At 39.5% G+C, this 16275-nt stretch overlaps 3 protein-coding genes across 4 annotated transcripts in view; 2 read left to right on the forward strand and 1 right to left on the reverse strand.

Annotated features, from left to right (window-relative positions):
- Positions 1-40: 40 nt before the first annotated feature.
- Positions 41-7124, forward strand: LOC117566612 (uncharacterized). Of its 2 annotated transcripts, XM_034246153.2 has the most exons (5): positions 52-147; positions 4899-4971; positions 5075-5181; positions 6272-6432; positions 6498-7124. In XM_034246153.2, the coding sequence occupies exons 2-5, from the start codon at positions 4950-4952 to the stop codon at positions 6733-6735; spliced, it is 528 nt and encodes a 175-aa protein (XP_034102044.1). In that variant the 5' UTR covers positions 52-147; positions 4899-4949; the 3' UTR covers positions 6736-7124. The 2 variants fall into 2 exon arrangements, with proteins under 2 accessions (XP_034102045.1, XP_034102044.1); XM_034246154.2 differs by lacking the exon at positions 4899-4971 and having other exon boundaries at positions 41-267; positions 6498-7122.
- Positions 7120-11218, reverse strand: LOC117566610 (ATP-dependent DNA helicase Q5). Its single transcript, XM_034246150.2, has 5 exons — positions 10983-11218; positions 9629-10927; positions 9124-9566; positions 7592-9065; positions 7120-7526 (listed from the first exon to the last, which is right to left on the reverse strand). Exons 1-5 carry the CDS (start codon positions 11083-11085, stop codon positions 7420-7422), a joined length of 3426 nt encoding a protein of 1141 aa, XP_034102041.1. The 5' UTR covers positions 11086-11218; the 3' UTR covers positions 7120-7419.
- A 597-nt stretch (positions 11219-11815) lies between these two features.
- LOC117566611 (glypican-6) overlaps positions 11816-16275 on the forward strand; it is a 49282-nt gene continuing 44822 nt past the window's right edge. Inside the window, exon 1 of the mRNA XM_034246151.2 lies at positions 11816-12778. Within this exon, the coding sequence (XP_034102042.1) occupies positions 12415-12778 (364 nt within the window). The 5' untranslated portion in view covers positions 11816-12414. The remainder of the gene's footprint in view (positions 12779-16275) is intronic.

The following is a 16275-nucleotide window of genomic DNA, read 5'->3' on the forward strand; positions in this document are numbered from 1 at the left end:
TGGACCTCAACAGTTTGAGTTTTGGATACGTTACAACAGTTGACGTTGGCTTCTCGTCGGTTTCAGTTTCGAAGTTTTCCGATTGAAAACCTGAACAAAAAATTAATACAAAAATTTAGCGCGCTTGAAAAATCTGACTCTATCTGTGTCTGTATTTGTATTTGTGTCGGTGTCTCGAAGAGTCTCTCCGTCGTAGTGTGTGTGTGTGTGTGTAAAAATACTAAAAACTAACGCAAATTGGCTGCACTTTTCTGCACTTCTAATAAAGTACGTGTGTAGTATTAGCCATGTAGGCAAATGCAAAACGATGATGATGATGATGTTGTAACTAAAAACCTGTTTATAACCGTCAGCAAAAGCGAAACCATCTCATAGAATTATTATATAAAAAAAAATTGAGTTTGTTATCACCCAAATGCATCTCTATACAATGAGTTAATTTCGACGCTGATCTCAAGTTTACTCACCAAAGATCGTCGCTCTCGCACAAGCCCCACCCGAAAAAAAAATAACTGACAACACACAACTGAAAACTGAAAACTAATTGTCGTCGGAGTACAGTAGCAACAACAAGAGCGTAACATATTGTCGACTACATATGTTTTTCTTTTTGTCTGTTAGACTTGCTAATTATGCACAATTTGCACTTACTAACACATATTGTTTATTTGATCTAATGATTCACAGCGAATTTCACTCGCAACACAACTCTGGGAAATCAATTTGAGAGGCAATAAATTCAACAAAATACAAAGTGACGGGGGGAATTAAAAAACAATTGTTCACAAAATTGGCAACTATTTGGGAAAACAATCTGAAATTATGATAATTGCGATTATTGTATTTTCAAAGCCAGCTGAAGCTGTTAATGGCTGGTAGTTTTACAGTAATTATATAGCAATTGTCTGTAAATTGAGGCAACGCTTGTGTATTTCAAAATGTCCCAAAAAGACAGGTTTGAAAAGTGAAAACTTTTATAGAACACAACAATATTTGAAATGTTGTAAAATTGTTAAAAATACGTTGAATAATAGTATTGTTTATAAATATACTATATATATATATACTGTAAAAAGTGAATTAATATTTTAAAAAGATTACAAAATGTAGGAAATAAATTGATCAGCTTGGACATTTTGTGTGATCTTAAAAAAGGTATTTTCAAAGGGTTCAATAAATAGTGGGGGAAATTTTTAGTTGCTCATAGAAAAGCAAGCAGAAGAATATCTTGAAATTCCTGATTTTTCAAAATAAATAGCCAATAAAAATACTATCGACTAATAAAAATGGCAAATAATGCTGAAACCGCCAAAAATAAATAGATAATAGAATACTATTTGTGCTTTTATAGTGGTAAATCGCGTTTACTAGTAGTTTGCCAACTGACACTGACCTTCAGCTCTAGCTTTGTCATTGAATTGTCCAACCCGTCGTCACCCCCCTCAACCAAAAGGAGGAGAGTGGAGAGTGGGGGCTGCCTAGGCAACAACCCCAGCTGTTGGTATCAAATTGCATGACCAGAACGAAGCTACCCACATGGCGCAAGCCTTCGCCTTCGTCAGGTACTCGTTGAGGGTGTGGGTCCAAATGAGGTCAACAAACAAGCGCGTTGGGAAAAATCGCAAAAAAAGGTTGTTACTCAGTTGACAGCGGCGCAAAAGGGCCAAGCACACCAGGTACAGTCAGTAGGCGCCTGTGTGAGCCGCCCCTTTTGTCCACAGTCACATCCACACACACTTACACACGCACACACAGTCGTATTCCAAGCCCAAGCCAGTTTACCAGTTGTGCATATCAATGCAACGCGGAGGGGGGAGTGCAGGGGGGAAAGGGGGCGTAAATATTGCGCTGTAAAACGAGTTTTGTTATGTTTTTCAATGAGCCAAGCAGAGATGCTGATGTGTTTCTTAAGCTCTATTTGCAGCTGCAGCAGCCGGAAATGATCAACTAGATTTAATTAAATTAAGCTAATTAAGCGAGAGTGTGCGAGACAGAGAGGGAGGGAGAGAGAGAGATGGCGCACATGTGCTGAAATAATCACAACAGTCAGGAGAATTAAACGTTTTGTGGTCGCTGTAAGAATGGCAGAGCAAAACAAAACAGCAAAGAACAACAACAACTTGGACATCAACACAACATCAGCATAACTGGCGAGTCGATGACCCATTGCGAGCAGTTAGTGAGACGAGACCACAGCACCACAGACCAGTTATAGGGCTGCCAGCCCCTTGCCCTGGCCCTTTGCCAAAGATCTCCTTCCTGCCCTGAAAGCGAAACGAGGTTAAAGCACAGTGCCGGCCAAACTATTAGGCAGAGTGCACTGCATAAATATGCAGAGAGAGCGAATGAGAGCGTGTACGTTTTGTGGTTGCGCGAGCGCAAAACAGGTGTGGCTCGCTCTCTCGCGCATTCGTTCTCTCCCTCTCACTCTCGCTCGCTCACGCTAAAGTTTTCTCACAGTTCTCAAAACCCGTTCAACTGGTCATGCTGTTTGTTTACATTTTTTCGTGGTTGTTTTGTTTTCTTTTTTTTTTTGAAGCGTATTTATTTTTTTTTTTTTTTGTAGGCTTTCTTCTAAATTGTTTTGGTTTAGTCAAAAAAAAAAGAAAGAGAAAAACGTGAAATATTTGTTGGCAACAACTTTAAAGCTGTTGTCGTGCCCCGTTTTGAGTCGAGTGCCACTTTTTTGAGTACTCGCATAAGTAACTGACTTTACCACAATTCCCCAGATTTTATCGCCTTGTTGTGTAGCCTAAATAGTTAACATATTACGTACTTCTAAAAAAGTTTGACTTTATGAAATTTGAAGTAGTTTATAAACAATACTCAGTAAATAACTCTTATTTGTGGGCAATAAGCAGAAATTGCTGAACTTGAAATTCGATGCCAATATACCCATTTATTTATGATATAGGAAATGATGGCAACATTTTATGAAAATATTATTTATTTCAATCAAATCTAAATTCTATCGAAAGATAATTCCTAATACCTTTTATTATTTTTACGATAAAATAGGAAAAATGAATTCAAATATACAAATATTCAAATATAAAGCTTTTTCGAAAATAATTAAAGATAATTAAAGGGTCTTGTGAATAAATTATCGTTAATGAATATAATATAGAATTTGCGGTAATAAAGTGCATTGTTATCGAGTAATTATCATAAATGAATATAATATTGAATTTCCAGTAATAAAGTGCATTGTTATCGAGTAATCTATTAAGCAAATATTTCAATTATACAATTGCCTGCAAATTTAATTAAGCAATAATAGTAGAGAACACTATTTGCATACCGCATATATTTTCCATATTTAATATTCGAAGTGCAAATTCAGAAAGTACCGAAAACCATTTTCCTCCTTCAATCAAACTTCGTCAAATTTTCGTTTAGGGTATTCCGCAAATCAGAACATCGATCGCTTGGCCACTTCGCTGTTTACTTCTTCATACTCGTAATTGCCGCAAACACGCAACAGTTAAGCACCCTTTGGGAGTTTCAGACCCCAGACACTAAAATGTGTATTAGCTAAAGCTAACAACAAAAGGGCGTCACATGCTATCTCGCTTACATACTCGCTCTCTCTTTCGCACTCGCTCGCTCGTTCGGAGGGAAAGTCTTACATATGTTGTTCTGCTGCTTTGCAGTCTGCATTTTAATTGCTTGTGAGCAATGCCAGCGGAGGTTACGTGGGTTAACTATGTAACCTCCCCCCTAAAGTCCTCTCCTCCTCCTCCCTCCGCCTACTTCTCACTTTGATGGTATTTTATTATTGTACGCTCTGTGGCTGCCTCGTTGTTGTAATGCAATTAGCCCTAATCAATGAGAGGCGACTCCAATGGCGCATGAATAATATGAATGGGTGAATAATGCAAAGAGTATTATGAATATGATGGTAGAATAACAAATACAATGAAAGTGTTGAATCGGACGGTTAGTATTGTTGTGATTATTGGATGACCTGTAATTACGGACTCGTCAAAGAATTACAAACAACTAAGAAAGCCACATTCGAGTGTGCTAGACTGTGAAATTGAATAAAAGCTAAACGATGCAGTATTATTCTTAAACTATACTGAATGTACCACATAAATGCTCAAAATGTACTGAATGTCACATTTGGTATATCCATGAAGTATATATAGGTAAAAAAAATACCAGATTATGAGCCAAAGCAACTAAGACTCTAAATTCGCGACTCTAACTTCAAAATTACGCTTTTTATTCAATGCTAGTCGAATTGCGTTGGCGGGGGTAGGCGTGGCAAAAATGTTAAAGAAACTTAATCTGCTTACAAACATTACAAGTGCTGTCAACAACAAATTATAGCTCTATCTCAAATAGTATCTGAGATCTAAGTGTTCAAAGGAACGGACAGACAGACAGACGGACACACGTCTCTTCTGATCAAGAATATATGTATAGTATATACTTTATAAGGTCGGAAATGTCTCCTTCTTTTATAATACCCTTCTCCCTCTTGGTAGCTGGTATAATAAGCGAGTACTCGAATAGGTTTATCGAATGGATAGCGACAGCTGTTGACAGATTTGATCAGCACTCATTTGGAATGCCAGACAGGGAAGTTTAGCACCCACGCCCAACGTTTTTATGTTCGTGATATCATCAGACCCTTAGATACTCGAAGTACCTCAAAAACGACAATCAATTAGATGCCCATTTAGAAGTTATGTGGGAAGCGAGCGCCAGCGAACAATTGACACAAATTCCACAGCACGCTCCACTGCGCACCCGAGCTAATGAGTATAACGAATAACCCAGAGACAAATATGGCCAATAAACCCCAGAGACCGAGACAGAATCGAAAAAAAAAGAAAACAGTAGCAGAATCAAACATTATATTTAACTCAAGGCAAATGTTTCATTGACAGGCAACTGCCCCGAAAATAGACAATAAGACCAAAGATAAATCGAGCAATAATATGAGTTACTTGCGATCTATAGGTACTTTGCGATTACTCTATAAATGGAGCATTTTGTCTGACTGGTCGACTTGCATTCAATTGAGCGCATCATTAATTAATTGTCATGTTCCCATTCTACGCAGAAATCTCACGCGTTGAAATGTCGCCAGCGGATGACAACTCCTTTGCCACAACGAATGGCAGCAAGAAGGCAACCTACACGCTCATCTGCGTCAAAGTCGTCGAACTGGTGAGTCACAAGTGTTCATACAACTCTCAAAGCTAATGCTAATTGCTAAAGCATCTAACAGGAAATTAACAAATAGTTGAAGCAGCTAACATAAGAACTGAACTTCAAATTCGTTTGAAAAAGTCAAATACAAAATTTCAAACAAAATACCTAGAGAACAACATAAATAAACAAATAGCGAATGAGTATGGCGTAATTCTGTTGAGCAAAATCTATATATATTGAGAGCTATTATTATTATGCAGAAATGTGATAAACGCAAATGTCAGTTGAATTGAGAGAGTGAGAGAAGTTGAGAAGACAAAAGCAGTTATTTCATAGCACGAGAGGAATTTCAATTTTATGCTAATTTTTGCAAATACTGCAAAGAAAAATGTTAATAAATTTTTAGCAGCAAAAATAACGTTTATACATACATACATATGTGTAATTAAATATATTTAGCATACATGATCTAAGCTATAATTGAAATATGGCATAAATTAGTCGAGAAACAAGAGAGTATTGCATATACAAAATAAACAAAAAATGCAACACATATAGTATAAAAAGTGTGCAAAAAAACAAAAAGAAAAATAACCAAAAAAAGCAACAATAATATAAACAAGTTAAACAAGGAAGTCCAGTAAACTTACTCTCGTACAGTAGAAATCCGCTAGAGAAGACACACATATTAATATATCAAGTATACGTCTACCACCAAATAACAGGAATATATTACAATATTAAGTATACGTATACAAACAAATATAAAGAGACAAATATTAAGTATACGAATAATAGAGGCATTTACATATCGAAGCAATTTACCAATTATCATTGGGTAATATTATTTTCCCTTTATTTGTCAAGAATACTTATAAATTTCCAATAAATCTTCAAATTTGTATTAAAAATATATTGCTTATAAAAGAAAGTGTACTTAATTAAGGGTAAAATAAACGATTCATATTTTTTAATTGATATTTAATAGATTTCTTTGGTAATTTAAAAAAGTTTTACTTAAGAATTTAATGGAGAAATGGAATTTTAAAAAGAAAGTACATATGTATATTATCATAGTAATTTCAATAATTTTTCTTACCTACAGTGTCTGCTAATATGTTGTCTCGGCCTAATCGATGAACCGGCGACCAACTCGCATTTGCGTGTCTTCATCACGCCTCGAGTGATGGCGCTTTGCTACGTGACCTTCGGTGCTTTGGTGATCCACACGGGCATTTATCTGATCATGGCGCTCTTCGGTGATTTGTGAGTAACCAATAAATACGAAAGATAGTTTCTAACCTCAATTTAATAAACATTTCATTTCATAGAACGCCTTGGCGCACTTCGGTGTTGTGGGCTCTGGTTGGATTCGTCCTCTACATTGCTGTGACTGCGCTGCTGTTCCGTGACTGGAGCACCACCAAGGATCGCAATTACTGGCACCCGAATATGCATCGTCTGGATCTGGTGATGGCGTCCGCATCCATTTCACTGGTCACCGGTTTGGTCTTCCTGCTCGATGTGCTTCTGACCGTTCGCTTTGGGGTGCATGGTGATCTCGAATGACATGATCGAGGACTGTTCCAGGCATTGACCTAGTTTGTGTGTTTGTGTGACTTTGTAATATTTACAGAGCAAATAGTCGATAAGCAACCTCCCTGCCTCCCTGCTAATTGTAATAAATTGTTCAGAAGCACATATGAAAGTAGAATATCATAAAAACAAAAAACATCATAATTGCCATCATTGAAATTGAAAATGTACAAAAATCGAATTGTAGGAAATTTTTTGGAGAATGAAGAAGCGTCGCTTAAAGTCCCTGTTTTTGTTTAAGAATACGAATCACTATAACGTTTTTTTATCTAACACTTAACATAAGATTTACACCGAATATTTTTGTAACGATTGAAATAAAATTTTCACTAAAATAAATATGAAGAAATCGAGACTAACAAATTTATTCATTAGCAAAAATTTGAATTACAAATATTTCGTGTTTTTTGTTTAGTCACATTGTAACTATTGTATTTCTATCCCACTACAATCAGAAACTGTAAATGTTTAAATTGATCTTAAAACGATCATTATAATTTAAAGGTTGCTCCAACGTTTTCGACAGAGCGAAGAAAAAACGCACACTTAACTCACAAGTTCAAAAACAATATTTACAAAGAGCAACAAAAAAAAATATGTACTTAATAGTTAATAACATTTTCGAGTTAATGTTCAACTCTAAAAGAGATTTTCCAATCATTTAATGGCAATGGTAAAATGTTTCTCAATGTCCTGATCGGTCTCAATCATTTTCAGGCTATGAAACGTATCCTTAATGTAGTTTTTGCAAGCATCGCCGTTGCCTAAAAGAAAAAAATAAAGATGATTATCATTTTGAATTGCAAATTCTGGTGAAATTCAATCTTACCCAGACTGCCGTCGCAAATGCGTTGTGTAATCAGCTTGGCGAGCGCCTTGAACAGCTCTTTGGTTGCTATTTTGCGCTTGTAGTAGGGATTGAGCCACTGCACCACAGATTTACTCACATCGTTCTTTTGCTGATTGGCATTCGACTTGTCCTTGCCGTGTTCCCGCGAAGACTTCTCTTTATTGTGATCTCTTGAAGACTTTTCCTTGTTATGATCTCTTGAACTTTTGTCCTTGCTATGTTCGGCTACAGACTTTTCTTTGTTGTGTTCTCGAGGTGTTTTCTCTTTGCTGTGCTCTGATGGACTCTTTTCCTTGCTGTGGTCGGACTGTGACTTTTCTCTGCGGTGCTCCGACTGTGATTTTTCTTTGTTGTGTTCCCTGGAAGATTTTTCTTTACTGTGTTCAGATAAAGGCTTATCTTTAGTGTGTTCCCTTGAAGACTTTTCATTGCTGCGATCTCTTGAAGACCTCTCTTTGTTGTCTTCTGACCTTGACTTTTCTCCCCTGTGTTCTGAAGATTTGTGTTTACTATGCTCTCTGCTGTGCTCCGATTTGTCCTCTTTGACTCTCTTTTCTTCCGATTTCTCCTCCTTTAACCTCTTTTTTTCTAGCATCTGTCGAGCTGTCATAAAACCACCTGAAAGTGTTCTATCCACTTTATCTTCTTCATTATCTTTTGTTCCATTCATTAGATCAGAATTTTTCTTTTCCTTTTGCTCCAACATTTGACGCGCTGTTGTGAAACCAATGGCATCAATGCTGTGCTCTTCATCGACCTCCATTGGGTCTTCTTTGGCAAACATTAATTTGCTGGTTGTGGACTTTGCTGGCTGCTTTTGTGTCTCCGGCTCCAAATGCGAAACACGAGTCTTGCGATGCGTATCGTAACTGCCGTCGCCATTTGACATTAGTCTGTATTTTCTTTCGCCAAACTCGAGCTCCATTTGCGCCTCCTTTTCCAGTTCAGCTTCCTGCTGAAGTTGCGCTTCATGTTCTTGGACCTCCCTCTCCAACTGCGCTTCCTGCTCCAGCTGTGCCTCCTTCTCTAGTTCGAATTCCTTTTCCATCTGCTCCTCTTCAGTGAGTTCTGGTTCTTCTTCACTTGGTTCTGTTTTAACATTCACTGGCTCATCTTCTGTTGTCTCAGTTGGTTCTGTTTTCACTGGCAGCAGTTGGTCAGTAGTCTCTTCTTCTGGCTCCTCTTTAATCTCTTGTTTCACTTTGGTAAAGAAACTGGCAATTGAGGTTTGTTTGCTTTGGTCCTGCTTAAAACCCTTGCGCTCACGCAACGCTTTTGGTGGCTCTTTCAAGGACTGCGGTTTTTGCTCCTCCAGCTCCTTGAGTTTGCGCTCAAAATAAGCCACGCTGCCTCCCGTCCAAGCACCTTTTGCACTTGTATCCGGTCGCGGCACATAGTCGAGTATTAACGGCATTAGCATCTCCTTGGCAGTTTGTTGTTTGATGATAGCCAGCTGCAAAAGTAATGAGTTGTCAATAATGTGTAGAGTAAATATTCTGCTATCCACTCACCTGCTTGGCCATTGCATGTCTGTACATGTTGACCACGCGCTGCTTCTGGAACACCTCGTACTCCATATCCACGCCCATGGCTTCGTAGTCATTGTGTCTCAACGAGCTGCGTGGCTGTTGATCAGGTATCTTCTCGCACTTCTTCACATTCGCTTTGAGTGCATCGATCATCGCATCTAGATACTTTTCGCGTTGGGTTTGATGCAATCCAGCGATTTTGGTCTCTGTGGATTGAGCTTGACGCACTCGCGAAATCTGTGTGCTTGTCTCCTGCTCTAGCTGTCGAGCAGCGCTGATTTGTTTGCGCAGCTTAAACTGCTGACGTATAAAGTCCTCGGCATCCTTTTTGGCACGTTTCGACTGCGAGGCGTGACTTTCCCCACGGCTATCCGAATCATCACTGGCGTACTCTTGAGCAGCTCGCTTTGTGCCCGCGCGTCCTCCTGAAGGGTAAGAAGAAATAATTTATTAAAGAAATTTTATATAAATTGTAAATCTGACTTACCTTCATATAAATCAGCGCAGTCCTGCAGCGAAACCTCCGACTTAAAGGTGGCATCCATGCACAGACGCTGAAACATCTCCAGCGCCTTCTGCGCCTGCTTAGGTCGCTTGCAGACATCGCACTGAGCTGTGCAAGCAGGCGCCGGGTCACCAAAGTAATCAGCAAACAACTTGTGGCGACAACGCGTCTGTTCGCAGAAATCCACAATGCGTTCGAACTGCTTCAGAGCACGTTCCGTGAGCAGCTCCCGATCTCCACGACCACGAGCACGCTGAGCATCATTCTGCAACAGAAAGCGGATGGAGCGCACATCCTCACGTCCATAGTATAGACGACAGAACGAAGGCAGGCCATCGCGTCCAGCGCGACCAGATTCCTGATAGTAGGCGGCCACATTCTGCGGCACATCCCAATGGATTACGAAGCGTACGCTGGCCTTGTCTACGCCCATGCCAAAGCTGTTGGTGGCACAAATGATGGGCTTCTCGCCTCGCATCCAAGCCTCCTGGACCTCAGTTCGTTCGGCTGTCTTCAGTCCGGCATGATAGGCGACCGCTGCCACGCCTTGCTTGGACACGCCTACAGCTACACGCTCCACCTGCTCACGAGTGCGACAGTAGATGATGCCACAGCCACGTTGTGGTTTAGGTAGCGATTTGAACTCCTCGACATTGCCTAAACAATGCTGGGCAAACTCTGCCAAGTGCTGGAAGTCATCCTCAATGGAGTTCTTATACACAATGTCGTAGTACAGATTCGAGCGGAAGCTGGGGGTACAGAATTGTGCAACAGGCTGGCGCAGATGAAGCTGTTTGTAGATGTCCTCGCGCACCTCCTTGGATGCAGTGGCCGTCAACGCCAGCCAAACGACATCCGGGTACTTGGACCGCAGCTCACCTAGCTTTAGATAGTCGGGTCGAAAATCATGACCCCATTGGGAGACACAATGCGCCTCATCGACAGCAAAGTACGCTAGCTTCTTGTGCTTGTAGAGCGAATGGAGCAGCTCCTGAAAGAACTTTGTGGCCGCCTGCTCGGGTGTGATGTAGAGGAATTTGATGTTGGTCTTGATAGCACGCAGATCCATGATGACGCGTTCACGTTCTTTGCTGCTCATCTTGGAATTGAGTGAATCCGCCTGCACCTTGATCTTGGACAAATGATCGATCTGATCTTTGATCAGCGCCAAAAGTGGCGAGAAAACAATTGTTAATTGATTTTCGCACATTAGGCCGGGCAATTGGAAGCACAACGATTTGCCCGATCCTGTGGGCATGGACACATACACATCCTGTTTTTCTGTAAGGTAAAACATAGTTGAATATCTCACTAATATTGCTTACCCTCTGCTTACTTTTTACGGCGCATTTTATGGCTTGCTCCTGCAGGTGTGATTTGAAGCACTTGTGGCCAAAATGTTTTCCGAGCGCCTCAACTATAGAACTTTTATCCGTCATTGCGTGGTTGACACTTGACACTGGTTAAACTTAACAATAACACATCATACAAAAAGTTGTATTAAAAATGTTGCGTATTTTTCTCGCGTAAAGAATGCCGCCAAAAACAGCTGCTATAGCGATGGTAGAAGCGACTTTAACGGTCCGATTGTCAGATTGCAACATCATGTGCTGCAAACAGCTGATTGGCAATCGATTAAAGTAACAGAACCTATCGATAATTACTCACGACTGTTAACCATTTTTAAATCTAACATTGCCGCCAAGGACAGCAAATCTTATTTTTTTGAAATAAAAGGAAATATTGTTCACATTATGAAAGCAATTATGATTGCGAGTGCTAATAATTGCCTAAAAATATCATACGCCACTTTATAATTCCGTGCGGCTATAAGATAAATATTTTCATTAGCAACAGTTGGATAGACTGCTGCTGTTAACTTTAGCTCTGATAACGTTTTTTTTAAGGTAGAATAAAATGTAAAGCAAACACATATAAAAAACTAGTCTGGCTTTTATGCCAATATTAGCTGTTTAAATCGTATCTACGAATATTTGGTATTATTAATTACCTTGATAAGATTTATTTCCAATTGTGACGTCACAGGCAGCGATCTGTTAAAAATCGTATGTAAAATATAAGTTCTGTTATCAATCTGTTAGCGGATTATTGCCTTAACAGAACGTTAAAACTTCGAAACTCTTTGCTGTTAGTCATATTTCCGCGCTCGATTCGTACGCACGTTCTCTCCGCGTTGCGTTTCGCTTCGTCTTCGTTTTCGTCGTGTGTGTGTTGCGCGACTACGATTGCGATTGCGAGTGTGTTTGTGCGTGTATATTTGATGCGTAACGTATACGTTTATTATTGTTGATTTTTAAATATACAATTTGTAAACGAAACCAAAGATCATATGGCCTGCACCAGCGACAGCCAATCATAAAATGCACATTAAAAACAACAAAAGTAGCAACAACAACAGCAGCACGCAAGTGCAATGCCGGCAAAAACAAAGTAACGCATAAAGTTGTCTGTGTGTAAGTTTTATGCGTACGTCTGTCTCGCTCTCCCTTTCGCGTTGGCCAAAAAAATATTTACCGTAACACGCAAAGCAAAGTGCAAGAAAATCACCAATAACAACAACATCAACACGAGAAGCAAGCAAAAGCCGGTAAACGCCACAAAAGTCGTATTCTTTGTCTGCGCCCGTGTGTGTGCGTGCGTGAGTGTGTGCGCAAATTTATTCGTGTGTTTTGCGATTGTGACAAACGTTTGTAACAATAATAATATTCAATAATAGTAACAACCACCACAACAACAACACAGCGAACATGTTCTCCAAACAAGTTCACACAGAGCTTCTGCCCTGGCGAAGAAGAGTAACAGCGACAGCTACAGTAACAGCAACAAATGCCGCCCAACTTGTGATATTTAATAGTCTGTTGTTCGTGTTGTTGTCACTAACGGCACCAACAACAACACATGCTCACCCCCAGCCCCAGCCACAAGAGGGCGCTGCCTCATTAGCCGGTGCTCAAATTGCGGCCTTGGCTGCCCCTGGACCAGTCGCCGGACCAGCTCCCTCTAGCGGCTCATCGATCATCGATCAATTCAGCCCCAATTGCACCGCTGTGACACACATCTTTCAGGCGCGTGGCATCGATGCCAATGAAATACCGCAAAAGCCCAGCAATGGTGAGTACAATAAGAATGCTCAGTGCGTACAATTTTATGCAGACAGGGTGCATACGACCCTGGCCACCCTGTAGCAAAAAAAAAAAAAATGGTTAATCTTTAAAAAAAAATAACTATTAGACTTGATGAAATTAACTTTATATTGAAAACAAGAATATTAATAACTAATCGTCATACACATGTCAGGAGGCTGAAGTATTAGAAATTATGACGAAAACTAAAAGAGCTCAGAAAAGAATATATAAGGCCCAATTTTGATTATTGTTTTTTTCACAATTTTTAAATTAATATGTCACTTATTTTAATTACTATAAGTAATGCATTTTTTGCGAGATTAAATAGGTATTTTTAAATTCTCGAAATCTTATTCATATTCTACGAAATTCAATCAGAGTTCATGCAACCCCAGGGATCTGAAACATTTGGGCACCAATCCATATATTTTCACGATTAAGAAATTAATATGTCATTCACTTTAATTACACAAAGCATTGTATATTTTGGAAGATTAAATAAGTATTTTCGATAGCTCGAAATTGTATTCATATTTCACAAAATCGAATTCAGTTCATTGAATTCACCCAGAGTTCTTGCGTCCTCAGGGAACCGCAACATGTGGGCACCGCTCGGTCTAGAACTCTGCCGGTTGTACGTCAATTTGCTTATCAATAGAGCTTATCGTATAAATAGCATTCTCGACTCCACTACGCCACACGCAGCCTCACAAGTAACCTAGTTCCATACCTGGTAAATAGAATTTGGTTGGGCAACACAACAGAACACAACAGTTGTCGATATTAAAGAGGCAAGACATTCTCAGCTTTATCTAAACGCTGGCGCTTATCAGCAGAAGGCAGCACAAGACGACGAAGAAGAAGAGCAAGAAGACGAAGAAGAAGCAGAGGAGAAGCAATAAAATTTATGACTCACGCAACACTCGGCCAACAAAAAGAGGCTGCAACTATTTATTTGGCTAACTTATCTAACCAAGAAACAAAGAAATGAAAGACAAAGACAAAGCATACAGACAACGACTGCGAGTGCAAGCGAGAAAGGTTCACAAGGGCCGACAAGAATGCGAGAAAAAAAAGGCAAATCCAGAGCTGGACTGAAGTGGACTGCATTGGATTGGGATTGGAGTGCATAATTTAAACGATTTCAATGACACCTTGATTAATATCAAGCCCGAAACAACTGCCTCGGGAGTATACCTGTTGTGATCCCGCTCCCCGTCTCGCTCGCACTCACTCTTTCTATCTCTGTCCCGCTCCAGCTGCATTTCCATGAAATTATGAACGAAACGCAACGCGACGCGTTGCATTTGACCAAAAGATAAAGAAACATTCGAACATCACAGGGAAGAGAGAAAAAAACAAGTAAGCAAGCTAATATGGATTTTGCTCAGCTGTCAGATACCTGCTAAATCGTTTTCGGGATTGCCCAATAAAATTGGCCATAAATAACGTTCGATTTAATTATCGATTGATAATACCATAAATATTGTTATTGCTAAATTTAAGAAACAAATTTGATATGAGTTGAATTTTTATTGCGAAATTTTGGTTCTCAGCTGATAATGTATCAAAGATCTAATTGCTTATACGTATTATTTATGGAATCAAAGTTAATAAATTGCATTTATTACTTGCATTATTGGTTGGGTATAATACCCTTCTATCTTATGGACAGCGGGTATCAAAAAACCAATCAAGCAATGTTGAAAACCAAAAATAAACAACGCCAGGTAAAGAGCAAGGAGAGTGAGAAGCGATATAGAGACAGAGAGTGAGAGAGAGAGAGAAAGAGTGCTAGGGGAGCAGCGGTAGGGCTAACGCAAAGGGAAGACAAGCAAAAGGCAGAGGCTGCAACAGTTTACCTGAAAACAAATCAAATAAACGTAAAAACCAAAGCGAGCTACACAACTGAGAGAATGAAGGAGAACGAAACAAAGAGAGCGATCGCGAGAGTGAGACAGAGACAGAGACAGCGACAGAGAGTGAGTTGAGGCTGGCCAACTTATTGCAATTAAGCGTGATTAATTCAGGCTTTATACAAATTAACTAAAATCTACAAAAGGAGCTCACGTCCCAACGTAACCAACATACAACTTGGCCTAGGCCCAAGCGACAGCAGCAGTAACAACAACAACAACAGCAACAGCATTGAGAACAACAACTGCTGTTGGTCAGTGTGTAAAAGCGGTGTGACAACATTTTTTGCCTTCTGCGCTCCGAAACAGATTTCTTTGATTTCGTTGTTGTTGTTGTTGTGCCAAAGGAATTTCTTGAGAGACTTTTCGTTTGTGGCTTCTGCTGGGACTGGTCTTGAAACTGGTACCCTTTTTTTTTTGTGAACCATGGGAGCGCAGCACAGGAGAGAAGAGTGCGAGAGTGAGAGAGAGTCATCGCCGTAACGAAGGGGTGGGAGAGCGAAAGGGGACGGGGGAGCAAGCGATGAGCAGTCGACGCATGCGCCAAACTCGCTGACTGGACAGTGGAACCATCCAGCGACGCGCACTGCTGAAGGAGGCAAGCATGAAGCAGGGGGGGAAAGAGCGGGGGAAGAACGTCTGTCTGTTCCTGCTCTGCTGTAAAGTTATTTAGAGTTGGCATTTTTATGCGTCTGAATTGGGCATTTTAATATTGGGAAATGATTTGTAACATTGTAACAATATGTAGATTTTTCCTCAAATATCATTAGCATAAAGGTTAAGTAAACCATATTTCCTTTTTTTTTTTAGTGAAGGGTCTAAAAATTTAAAATTTGATGCATTGTTGTTTAGAATTCCAAAATGAAATTAATGCACAATGAAGAATTTAACAATTTTGGAAGTTAGCTTACCATTAGCTGAATTATTTTATATTCATTTAAATTCCCCATAATCTACAATCAACATTTTAGCTACACAACTTGGTTTTCTATATCTGCAATATCTTAAATAGTAATCTCTAGCTAACAATCTCAATTAAGCTTAAATTATTTTGTGCTCCTTCATTTAAAACAAAATGTAGAGCATCCTTTTTTACCATCAATCTATTTCCTCACAACTAAAAATTAAATTGCCATACATTTGGATTATACAAATTTGGCATCAGCAAGGGTATCAAATATTCACCTACTTTGAGATGAAAGCGGATCTTTCTTGGTGTTTTATTTTGTTATATCGCTCCGTTCGTTTTCAAGTTGATTTGCGTGGAATTTTATTTCCTTCTCTGCAGTGTTTGTGTTTGCTGCTGATGGCGTTGTTGTTATTGTTGCTGTTGTTGTTGCCTTTATTGTATTGCGTTGGAGTTGCAAGCATGAATCATGTTGTGTGAGAGGATGAAAGGATGGGAGTGTGAGTGGTGTTTTTGTCTGCTCGTGAGATTCTTGTCGAGTTATTAAATTACACATTTGCTAAGAGCAGACAAAGCAACTGAAATCAATACTCGAATTTGTTTACTTCGCAACATTTAATATATACATTTAAGGAGAGGAGACAAGTCAATAAAGCGTAT

The sequence above is a fragment of the Drosophila albomicans genome, chromosome 3 (assembly GCF_009650485.2).
Source record: "Drosophila albomicans strain 15112-1751.03 chromosome 3, ASM965048v2, whole genome shotgun sequence".
NCBI lineage: Eukaryota > Metazoa > Arthropoda > Insecta > Diptera > Drosophilidae > Drosophila > Drosophila albomicans.

Bases quoted from the DNA above. Each gene is read 5' to 3' on its own strand.
- LOC117566612 (XM_034246153.2), top strand. From the start codon at position 4,950: ATGAGTTACTTGCGATCTATAG. The intron at 4,972-5,074 runs GTACTTTGCGAT...CATTCTACGCAG, and splicing joins GAGTTACTTGCGATCTATAG to AAATCTCACGCGTTGAAATG. The intron at 5,182-6,271 runs GTGAGTCACAAG...TCTTACCTACAG, and splicing joins GCGTCAAAGTCGTCGAACTG to TGTCTGCTAATATGTTGTCT.
- LOC117566610 (XM_034246150.2), bottom strand. From the start codon at position 11,085: ATGACGGATAAAAGTTCTATAGTTGAGGCGCTCGGAAAACATTTTGGC. The intron at 9,066-9,123 runs GTGAGTGGATAG...TTACTTTTGCAG, and splicing joins GACATGCAATGGCCAAGCAG to CTGGCTATCATCAAACAACA. The intron at 7,527-7,591 runs GTAAGATTGAAT...TTTTTCTTTTAG, and splicing joins CATTTGCGACGGCAGTCTGG to GCAACGGCGATGCTTGCAAA.